This window comes from Gorilla gorilla, chromosome 1, assembly GCF_029281585.2.
Source record: "Gorilla gorilla gorilla isolate KB3781 chromosome 1, NHGRI_mGorGor1-v2.1_pri, whole genome shotgun sequence".
In the NCBI taxonomy this organism is placed as follows: Eukaryota; Metazoa; Chordata; class Mammalia; order Primates; family Hominidae; genus Gorilla; species Gorilla gorilla.
Window position 1 is genome coordinate 10778079 of NC_073224.2, and position 12541 is coordinate 10790619.

A 12541-nucleotide genomic window follows, 5' to 3' on the forward strand; every position below is an offset into this window, starting at 1 on the left:
ATAAAAAAGAGTATAACCACCATACTGACACATTTAAGTAAATGAGTCTTTTCTTTATATTGGTTAAAACTGGTGTATAGTGTTCGGGGTAACCCTCAGTAAACTGCAATAATACATTCTTAAGAGGTCACAAAGACTGCCTAGCTGAAGCGAACAAAGGCATTTCTGCTATAGGGTTAGTTTATAATTCAAAATGATACATTGAATGAAATCAGCAATGTGATCTGTCTTACGCAGACCATTACTATTAGTTACGACTTGATCAGGGGTAGATTATCTTGCATCAAGAGTAGGAATTAGAACAGTGGAAAAAAACTGTTGAAAACACAGCTGCTTGGTTTGAGTGACTCCTGACATGTTTATCCTAATAAAGGGTAATAAGGAGAATGAAAAGGGCTGAGTTAATGACAAAGGGCATGATTAGATGTAATCATGGCAGGATTTGCTCAGCAATGTTTTTAGACTTCAAAAACTTATAGATTTTATAAGACGTATAGGTCTACAAACCAAATTTATTACTGGAAATTCCCTCAGGAAATTGGTATTTCAAGTCTGACACTTTCTAGCACCAACCTTTCCGACCAAAATTATTGTTTTTATCATGCTATTTTCGAAATGCAAGGTTTCTTAGGAGCTCCAATATATATGAGAACAAAAAAAACTGTCATTTTATGACAATCACAAAAGGAAAATATTTTTTAAAACATAGTATTTAGAATAAAAGATAAAGTGAATGAAGCAAATGTATACTCTTGTATTTTGAGTACTTTCTCCCCAAATACATTCTACTTTGGGCATTTTTCCAAAACGCAGTATAAATGAATATGGGGAGATTTTCTTCTACTTTCTGTAATAACATATGCAAGTGGTTAAAAAAAAAGACCTATAGTTATGATTTTGCAACTCTTTTAAAGTACAAAATCTTCAGAGAGTATATTTAGACTGTGTGTACACGTACCTCTGCCATAGACTTCAATTCCTGAATGAAAAACTCCAATTCCAATGGATGAGGTATATTCGTTCATCCAATACTGAGAAAAAAAGAAAGAAAAGATTCAGAATACCTGTTCATTTACAACTCAACTCCGCGCTACAGAAGTGACTGCTCCCCAGTCTTTCACTCTGAAACTCCCATGATAACGATCCAGTGGTCCTGTCTCTGTGGCTCTGTGCCTTTGCCTGTACCACATCTGGAATGCCTTCCTGGGTCAAAATGATTGTCGCGATTTGAGTATAAGCACATTATCTAAGGCTTCTAGGGGAAGCAATACAATTAAAAGCTTGATCAGTTTGTGGGGCGGGGGGGGGAGAGATTATATAAGAGCTCTGCTGTTAGTGACTTACACACACACACACACACACACACACACACACAGTGTGCTTTCATATCTATTTTTCTCCTATCCTAAGCTTTTCTTCTTCTTCTTTGGTGAGCTCCCTGAAAGCAGAAATATTTTATTCTTTTTCAACAAACATTTATGGCATGTATCATGTGTCCTGATTCAGCTCAAAGTTTGATAATGGTAATAATATAGGAATAAACAATGCACAAAGGTTAGAACAACATTCTTACTTCTTACCATTAGCATGAATAAAAACCTCCCAGAAAAGTAATATCTGAACTGAGTCTTTAGGAACAAATCAGATTTCCCAGTAAGAAAACTGGGCCATGGGGCCCATGGGGATGGACAGAAATGCCAGGAAGAGGTAAGAGGATGTACATAGGTTATATGATAAGAAATTACAGGAAATGACTGTGAAAGGGGTTAAAAAGGTGAAGTGGAGCGGGTTAAACTGAGAAAAAGGTAAATGAGTTAAGAGCTCACTAAACAAAACACTTAGGTAACACTCAAAAGTGTTACAAACCTATTGGATGTCTCCCAGGTTAGGGGACAGATAATTTATCTTTAATTGTTCCAGGTTTATTCAAGTCTTAACCTTGGCTCCAGACCCCTAGCCAGTCTTTCTCAGACCTACACACATTCTCACGCATTGCTGGAAGAAGCATAAATGAACGAGTCAGTTGTGTTTTTTTCTAAAATGTACCTGGGGCCGAGCGTGGATAAAAATAAAATAAAACGTACCTGGAAGAAGAATTAAGCAATCATAAATAAATATATGAAAAAGAACAAGGAATTTTCCCATCTAGAAATTGAAATATTCATTAAAACAATATGGCATTGTTGCAGGAACAGATCCTGGTACAGACCCTTGTATATATAAGAATTTGATATATGATAAAGGAGATATTTAAAATTAATGACAAAGTATGACTTACTAAAAGCATGTTGACAAAATTGATTATGCATAAATTTCGTGTATCTAAAAATTCTAGTGTGTCTAAAAATAACTATATATGGATAGAAGGGAATAGAGTTTTAAAAATTTTAGGTGGGAAAAGACAACCTAAGTAAAGCAAAATCCTAGAATTTACAGAGGAAAATATCAACAGATATTCTACATAAAAATGTACAACTTTTTATTTTATAAAACTACATAAAAACAAGATAAAAAAGATAAATAATACGCAAAAAGAGAGAATCTGTGTGGATATAACAAAGATTCATATGAGAATATAAGTATCCCTCTCGATCGGAATTTTTTGAGTTCCTGATTTTGGAGAGCCAGAATTTGGATGGCAAGTTAGGAAATGAAGGATACATTTTTTTATGTGAATCAATTTGATTTTGGAAGGAGAGTAGTAAGATTACATACAGTAAGGATTCTTCAAAACATTTACCCAAATCTATTTAATCCCAGAGTTTGGGCAGCAAAAAGTTCAGATATGAGTATACTTGTGAAAATCAATGAAAGTGACTTAACCATTTCACCTTCTGGAATCTATTCTATAGAAATACTAGTACATATGCAAAGGCATGTCCCAGGATATTAACTGTAGTTGTCTACAGTACTGAAAAACTGAAGTCTAAATATCAATAGAGAAATGGCTAATTATGGTACATTCATATTATAAACTATCAATCAAAAAAAGAATAAGGTTGACTTGGGAAAATTAGCTGAGATTTTTTTTTAAAAAAAGAAAAAAGAATGAGGTAACTCGATAGATATTTAAAAACCACATAAAATAAAAGGATCAAGTCATAATATGTGTAGCATGATCACATTTTTGAAAAATAAGTTAGCCTGAGGATATACTTACATGTTAAGTATGGGATGACAAAATCAAACTACCACCAATTGCAACAAAAGAAAGGTCTGAAGCACCTGTGTTCAACTGTTAACAATTTGGCCGAGAGGAGTACATGTGGCTAGGGTGGGAGTAGAGGACTAAAATGCAATACTTTCAGTTTTAGCTCCATACATTCAGGATTGTTTGTTTTTCTAAATTTGATAAAGAGTATTACTTTTATAGTTAAAAATGTTATTTTAAAGTGACATGCTATTATCTTAGTTTAACAGGTTTTTATTTATTTGAATCTTAATACTATAGTAAGAGAATAGGTTGCACATATAAAAAACCATAAGCATGAGACTATTAACTGCAGTATTATTTATGTTAGTAAAATGTTGACAACAGCCTAAATGTTCATTTATAGGGTCCTAGTTACATAAACTATGATATATCTATATAATGGAATACTCTTTAGCCATAAAAAGAGGGGAAGGGCTCAGTGTGGTGGCTCACACCTGTAATTCCAGTACTTTGGGAGGTTGAGGCGGGAGGACAGCTTGAGGCCAAGAGTTCAAGACCCCCCTAGGCAACACAGGGAGACCCAATCTCTTAAAAAAAAAAAAAAAATTAGCCAGGTACCCGTGGTCCTAGCTACTTGGGAGGCTGAGGTAGGAGAACTGAGCCCGGGAGTTCGAGGTTGCAGTGAGCTATGATCACACCACTGCACTCCAGCCAGGGCAACAAAGTGAGACCCTGTCTCTAAAAAAAAATTCAAAAAGTGTTGGGGGAGGGGTGATGCTCTTAAGGAACTAAGAGGAAGAGGAAGTAATTTCCAGGATATATTTGTTAGGGAAACAAAAGCAAGTTGCAAAGTAATATATGGCAAAAGGCTGGGCGCGGTGGCTCACGCCTGTAATCCCAGCACTTTGGGAGGCTGAGGTGGGCGAATCACAAGGTCAGGAGATCGAGACCATCCTGGCTAACATGGTGAAACCCTGTCTCTACTAAAAATACAAAAAATTAGCCGGGTGTGGTGGCGGGCACCTGTAGTCCCAGCTACTCAGGAGGCTGAGGCAGGAGAATGGCATGAACCCGGGAGGCGGAGCTTGCAGTGAGCCGAGATCACGCCACCGCACTCCAGCCTGGGCGACAGAGCGAGATCTGTCTCAAAAAAAGAAAAAAGTAATAATATATGGCAAAGACTTAGACTCCTGAACCTTCTCCTAGGCCTATGTGTACACGTACTTGTAAAATCAGGTTTTAGCAAAGAATCTTGCTAATTCAGTTCAGCAAGAACCCCCAACCCTTGCTATCTGATCACCTCCATAACTGGTCAGGTTCCTCATCCTCCACCATCCCCCTGGTGATGCCAGATCTTCACTAGGAAATGTGTTAGGTTGGTTTAGCCAGAACCCCCCTGATCCCTAATGTTTCCTCTTAGAAATTTTCCATCCACTGACCCTCCACCCTGCTCCCTGGCTGCAAATTCCCATTTGCCCATGCTGTGTTTGGAGTTGAACACAGTTTCTCTACTCCACTGCAAAATCCCATTGCCATGGCCCCTCTACCTATCACAATGGTCTTGAAAAGAGTTTGCCTTACTGTGCTTTAACAAATATCACTGAGTTTTTTTTTTTTTTTTGACAGCACACTATATACATGCTTTTGTATGAGAATGTCTGTATCTACATCTTACAGCCAGCAAACAACTCCTGCAGACCAATCTGGCCCCCCACCTGTCTTTGCAAATAACATTTTATTGGAACACAGCCACGCTCATTTGTTTGCAAATTGTCTATGTGGCTTTTATGCCACAATGGCAGAGTTGAGTGTGATAGATAACCAAAATATTTACTATCTGGTTATTTACAGAAAAAGTTTGTGTAAGATCCCTGTCATATGCAAATATCTATTTTTTTACAAAAAAGAAAAAGAAGAAAAAACCAGAAAATTATGAAAATAGTTACCTACCAGAGGGGGATGAAAGGGAAAGAGATAGGAGACTTCCTGGGATATCTTTTCATATATAGTTTTGACGTTTGAATGACATAAATGTTTTTCACAAAGTTAAACTTTGAAACAGAAAAAGAAGTGAGAAGTGAAGCCAGCTGGACTTTCTGGGTCAGGTGGGGACTTGGAGAACTTTTCTGTCTAGCTAGAGGATTGTAAATGCATCAATCAGCACTCTGTAAAAATGCACCAATCAGCGCTCTGTAAAAAACAGACCAATCAGCACTCTGTAAAATGGACCAATCAGTGGGATGTGGGTGTGGCCAAATAAGGGACTAAAAGCTGGCCACCCAAGCCCGCAGCCACAGCCTGCTCAGGTCCCCTTCCACGCTGTGGAAGCTTTGTTCTTTCGCTCTTCACAGTAAATCTTGCTGCTGCTCACTCTTTGGGTCTGCACTACCTTTATGAGCTGTAACACTCACCACAAGGGTCTGCGGCTTCATTCCTGAAGTCAGCGAGACCACGAACCCACTGGAAGGAAGAAACTCTGGACACATCTGAACATCTGAAGGAACAAACTCCGGACACACCATCTTTAAGAACTTAACACTCACCACGAGGGTCTGCAGCTTCATTCTTGAAGTCAGTGAGACCAAGAACCCACCGGAAGGAACCAATTCTGGAAACAGAAGTACACCTCAAAACCGAAGTCAAACAAAAACAAATGAACCTAGTTGTGTATCAAATTGATAATCACACAGATAACAAAAAAGAAATTAACTTCTGAATATAGTATTCTGTCTATATACCCTTACTGAGATATATACTAAGGACAAAATGAAGTGCAAAGAAATCTCAAACTGAGACGTGTTGTTCATAGTAGTACTGGTGTAATTCCAAAACTATTTGTATGTACTACAGGACGTGTATGTAGCAAGAGGTGGGCAGCTGTGGATGCAAGAGATCTAGGTTGTGCGTTCCTTATGAGAATCTAACAAATGCCTGATGATCTGAGGTGGAACAGTTTCATCTTGAAACCATCCTCCCTCCCCCGCCCCAGGTCCACGGCAAAATCATCTTCCACGAAACTAGTCCCTGATGCCAAAAAGGTTGGGGACTGCTATGCTCTAGTAGAGAGCAAGTGAGTACATATACTGATGGTGGGAACCAGAGTTGTCAGGGTAGTAGAGGGAGATAAAAAACACAGAAGAGGAAATGGAATGGAAGAAGCCCGTGGTACTGGATTGTAACGGGAGGCATCTGTATAAACTCATAAAGAATATATATTATTACCTCGTTTGCCCACTGAAGTAGAAGCAATGAACATACTGTCCAGATCTTGGTTTCTCTTCCTAAAAGGAATCAGGACTCTGGAGAAATGGTTGATTCAAAGTTAGGGCAAAAATGTGTAAGGTGAGAATTGCTCAAAGAATGATGGCCACATGTCAAGATTATAGAGAAGCTGGCCTAAAGCAGTTTTCATTAGTCAACTCTGGGAAAAGGTGAACATCAAAAAGAATAATGATAATGGACTATAGCATATTGAATAAAAAGACTATCTCAGAGTCCATGGTAATACTTAAAAAAAAAAAAAAAAAGTAAAAGGAGGAAAGCTCTTTTTTTAATAGAAGAAAGCCAGCTAGTACAAGTAGACGAAAGGGCAAAATTAGGCAATCACCATTTTGTTGCCACCAGTTGAGTCAGGCAAAGATCATGGATGATAAAACCATTAGAAGAAAGGCTGTTTAAGAATGATATACACATTGTCTCAAAGTATCATCTCCTTCTCCCCTGCCATTTCTCCCCATTTTTTGCACCAATGTCACTTGACAACCCCCACTATTTTTCCTAAATAACAAAGAAAAAAGATATCTTTGCAATGGAAAAATATGGTGTATATCACCTTATCAATACTAAGTGATTGAACTGAGCATCGTTAATAGTTGGACCAATTGATATTATGTGCCTTTGGATGTGATGAAATACAAAAGCTACATTTGCTTTGTTAGTTTTCCTGTCAAATGTGTTAAACCAGAAGACAACCATAAGGAAAAATCAGGTAAGTCTGGACTATGAGACATTCTACAAGAAAACTGGACTGGTCTTTTTTTTTTTTTTTTGAGACAGGGTTTGGCTCTGTTGCCCAGGCTGGAGTGCAGTGGCCTGATCTCGGTTCACTGCAGGCAGGGCTCAAGCCATTCTCCCACCTCAGTTTCCTGAGTAGCTGGGACTCCAGGCACATGCCGCCATGCCCAGCTATTTTTTATACAGACAGGGTTTCATCATGTTGTCCAGGCTGGTCTCGAACTCCTAGGCTCAAGCAATCCACTTGCCTTGGCCTCCCAAAGTGCTGGGGTTACAGACATGAGCCACTGTGCCTGGCCATGGATGGCTTGGTTTTTAAAAAAATATCAGTGTTAGCAAAGTCAAAAGAAGGCAGAGGAAGGGTGGGCTACTCTTATGGCAATTAAAGGAAGTGAATGAACCTCGACTGGATCCTAGATTTTTTGTTTAAAAAAAAAAAAAAAAAGGCTAAAAAGAACCATTATTGGAACAATTGGGGAAAACATGAATATAGACTATATATTCAATAATACTACATCAATTAAAAACTTCTTGGGTGTGATAACAGTACTCTGGTTAGGTAGAAAATGTCTTTTTTTTTTTTTTTTTTTTTGAGATAGAGTCTCTCACTCTGTCACCCAGGCTGGAGTGCAGTGGCGCAATCTGGGCTCACTGCAACCTCCGCCTCCCAGGTTCGAGCGATTCTTGTGCCTCAGCCATGCAAGGGGGATTACAGGCTTGTGCTGACATACCTGGATAATTTTTGTATTTTTAGTAGAGATAGGGTTTTGGCATGTTGGCCAGATTGGTCTCAAACTCCTGGCCTCAAGTGATCCACCCTCCTTGGCCTCCCAAAGTGCTGGGATTACAGGCGTGAGCCAACACGCCAAGCCAGAAAATGTCTTCTTGGGAAATATATACTAAAGTATTTAGGGATGAACTGCTGTGTTTGTGACTTACTTTCTATGTGATCTATGTGTGACAGAGTGTAGGACGGGTGTGAGAGAAAGTAAATGTAGCAAAAGGTTTAAAAACTGGTACATCTGAATGAAGGGTATATACAGATTGTACTCTTCCTTCAACTTTTTGGGAAGGTTTAAAAAATTTCACAATAAAAAATTTGGGGGAACTAAAGAGAATAATCTAGTCCTCGCCTCCTTACAAGAGATGCATTTCTAAGTTTCTTGCTATCCTCCTCCTTTCTCCCCCTTTTCACAGAAAAAGACCAGCCTGGGCAACATGGTGAAACCCCATTTCTACAAAATACAAAAAATTAGCTGGGAGTGGTGGTGCGTGCCTGTAGTCCCAGCTACCCAGGAGGCTGACATGGGAGGATTGATTACCTGAGCCCAGGAGGTCGAGGCTTCAGTGAGCTGTGATTGTGCCACTGCACTCCAGCCTGAGCGACTGAGTGAGACCCTGTCTCAAAAAAAAAGAAAAAAAGAGAAAAAGAGTGGAAAATACTGCAAGGTATCACGCCAGTTCACATAAAAATTTTGTTAGGCTTTCTCCAAGTAGTGGTTTCCTTGGCAGCCAACTTCTAGGACTTAAATTGCCTTTTCCAATTGAGAAATCCCATTGTTTATACAGTTTGCAACCAATAATTTGGTCTGTATACTGCTGATTTTCCTTAACGACAGCACCAAAAGGTTTTTGTTCCGGATGCAGGCGGCTCTATTTTAAAGTGGGCTATTCTCTTCTTGCAGCATAGCTTCTTTTTCAAAATATAGAATATTTTCCAAAAAGAGATGTATACATAATGGTTTGGCTACAATAATCAAAAGGTTTTAAATGCTTAGTAAATGGAACATTTCCATTTTATGTTCAATATCACTTAATTTTAACAATCTCTTCAGTTGAGCAGTAAATAGCCTTCTGAAAGTGACTTATTGTAAACTTCCATAACAGGAACCCAAATGTTTTATTAAAAAATGGGAAAGATATTCATGAAAAAGAATTATGCCCGAATGTTGACTTTTGGTAAAGAATTAGGATGAGAATGAACTTATCAGAGTGGACATCCTAAACTCAGCAATCTTTTATTCTCTGCCTCTTCACAAATGAAAATAATTTCTTCTATGCTTGGGGATTCCATGCTTAGAACTCCTATATGTTGCCTGAGTACTATACTTCTTCAGTCTGAAATTTCCTTGTATTCAAGATTTTACATTCTAAAAAATAAAGGTATATTTTGACACATTTTGTAAAGGGGAAAACTGTAAAAGGAAACTTAAAAGCAAGAGAAATATTCCATCCAAAAATTTGGTCAGTAGTTTGGAATTCACTATGAGATGTGGCCTAAATAAAGTTTCTAAAGAAATGCTGAGACAGTACAATGAAAATGAGTATCTGCTTGCTTTGCAAGTGGTAGTGTTACCTCCACTCTCAGATAGAAAGTTGAACTATCAGGTCAAGTGTTTCTGCTCAAGATTACACAAAGCCCACAAGTTGCCAGGAAAATGATTTCTAAACCTAGAGATATATTCCTTTGGACAGTATTAAACAGTGTAAGTCCACCCCTCACTCCTAACATCATCATCATTATTACTGTTATTTTTTTAGAGACAGGGTCTCACTCTGTCGCCTAGGCCGGAGTGCAGTGGTACGATCATAGCTCACTGCCTCCTCAAAACCCTGGGCTGACGCAATCCTCCTAACTCAGCCACCTGAGAAACTGGGACTAGAGGCATGCACCACCATGCCAGGCTAATTTTTTAACTTTTATTTTTGTGGCTGCAGGGTCTCGCTCTGTTGCCCAAGCTTGTCTTGAACTCCTAGCCTCAAGCAATCCTCCCACCTTGGCCTCCACAAGTGCTGGGATTACAAGTGTGAGCCATGCCCAGTACTGTGCCCAGACTCATTACTGTTATTTTTTTGAAGGCTCTGTTTCAATATTCTGTGCAAGGCAAAAATTAATGTTGACGTTGCTTATTCATTGTTAGCAATGATAATGATGAACTCAGTAGTTCTTTGTTTTTCACATTTCCATATATTTTCTATCCTCAGAAAGGACCCCCAGAAGTTGAAGAGTTAATTTCTTTGTAAAGTTAAAGTAGCGATCTATTTACTGGTTAAAAATCTATGAAGAGACATCTCTACCAACCTAATGGAAATGAAAAGGATTCCAAGGAAGACTAAGAACAACTGTATGCCAACAAATTATATAACTGAGATGAAATGGACAAATTCACAAGCTACCAAAACTGACTCAAGAAGATACAGAAAATCTAAATAACCTCTAATGAGAAAAGAATGAACTAGTAATTTAAACACTACCCACAAAGAAAAGCCCAGGACCAGGGGACTTCACTGGCAAATTCTACTAAATTAAACAAGAATCAATACCAATTCTTCAGAAGCTCTTCCAAAATATAGAAGAAAGGGGAACACTTCCCAACTCATTCTATGAGGCCAGATAAACCTGATACCAAAACAAAGACATCACAAGAAACAGAGACTAATATCTATTATGAAAACAGACTCAAGGATTATATAACATGACCCAGTGGGATTTATCCCTGGAATGGAAGGTGGGCTTAATCTTAAAAAAAAAAAAAATTAATGTAATACACCATATAAAGGACAAAATCCCCATGATCATCCCAATAGACAAAGAAAAGCACTGGACAAAATCCAATACCCTTTCAATGATATATATATATAAAATATATATAATATATATTTTATACAATATATAAAATATATATAATATATATTTTATACAATATATAAAATATATATAATATATATTTTATACAATATATAAAATATATATAATATATATTTTATACAATATATAAAATATACATTGTATATATTCTTAAAATCTATTCAATAAACTAGGAATAGATGGAAATTTCCCTAAGCTGATAAAGAACATCTATGAAAAACCTCACAGCTAATATCATACTTAACGGTGAAAGACTGAATGCTTTCCCTTTAAAATAAAAAATAAGAGTGTCTGCTCTTGCCACTTCTATTAAACACTGTGCTGGAGATTCCAGCCAGGGCAATTACTGAAGAAGGAAAAATTAAAGGCATTCAAACTGGAAAAAAAATAAAATTATCTCATTTTGCAGATGATATGATATTATATACAGGAAAATCATAAGGAATCCACTAAAAAATTACTAAAACTAATAGATAAGTTAAAAACATTGCAGGGTACAAGATCAATATATAAAAATCGATTGTAGGCCAGGCGCGGTGGCTCACACCTGTAATCCCAGCACTTTGGGAGGCTGAGGCAGGCGGATCACGAGGTCAGGAGATTGAGACCACCCTGGCTAGCACGGTGAAACCCTGTCTCTACTGAAAATACAAAAAATTAGCAGGGTGTGATGGCAGGCACCTGTAGTTTCAGCTGCTCGGGAGGCTGAGGCAGGAGAATGGCCTGAACCAGGGAGGTGGAGCTTGCAGTGAGCTGAGATTGCGCCACTGCACTCCAGCCTGGGAGACAGAGCAAGACTCCGTCTCAAAAACAAATCGATTGTATTTTTATACACTAGCAATAAGCACTCAAAAAATGAAATTATGAAAACAATTCCATTTACAGTTACATAAAAAATAAACTTATGGATACATTTAAGAAGTTCATAACCTGTATCTGAAAACTACAAAACATTATTGAAAAAAATTAAAGAAGACCTAAATAAATGGAAAGACATTCCACGCTTGTGAACTGGAAGATTTAATACTGTTAGGATGGTAATACTCTCCCAAGTTGACCTGAAGATTCACTGCCATTCTTGTCAAAATCTCAGCTGCCATTTTTTGCAGAAATTGACAAATTTAAAAATTCATATGGAAATTCAAGAGACCTAGAATAGCTAAAACAATCTTGAAAAAAAGTTATAGGACTCAGACTTCCTGATTTCAACATTTAGCACAGAGCTACAGTAATCAAGACAGTGTATTACTCACATAAAGACAGACATACAGATCAATGAAACAGAATTCAGAGTTCAGAAATAAGCCCCTATATTGATGGCCAACTGATCTTTAACAAAGGTGCCAAGACAATTCAGTGGGAAAAGAAGAGTCTTTTCAACAAATAGAGCTGAGATAACTGGAAATCCACATGCAAATGAATGAAGCTGGTCTTCTACCTCATGCCATATATAAAAATTAATTTAATGGATCAAAGACCTAAATGCAAGAGCTTAAATTATAAACTCTTGGAAGAGAAGCATATCTTCATGATCTTGGATTATGCAATGGCTTCATAGATACGACACCAAAAGCAAAAGCAACAAAAGAAAAAAATTGATGAAAGCAGAATTTAAAACTTTAGTGCTTTGAAGAACACTATCAAGGAAGTGAAAAGGGAAACCATAGCCTGGGAGAAAATTTTGGCAAGTCATATACCTGACAAGGGACTTATATGTAGAATAC

The 12541-nt window shown here is 37.6% G+C and overlaps 1 protein-coding gene across 3 annotated transcripts in view; it reads right to left on the bottom strand.

The window, feature by feature from the left end:
- DESI2 (desumoylating isopeptidase 2) overlaps positions 1-12541 on the bottom strand; it is a 59109-nt gene that overhangs the window by 21364 nt on the left and 25204 nt on the right. For 2 of the 3 annotated variants that reach the window (XM_019032408.4, XM_055373872.2), the window contains exon 2: positions 959-1031. In XM_019032408.4, the coding sequence (XP_018887953.1) occupies positions 959-1031 (73 nt within the window). Of the gene's footprint in view, positions 1-958; positions 1032-5697; positions 5763-6376; positions 6454-8490; positions 8562-12541 lie in introns of those variants that run through there. The other variant, XM_055373883.2, reaches the window with a different exon arrangement.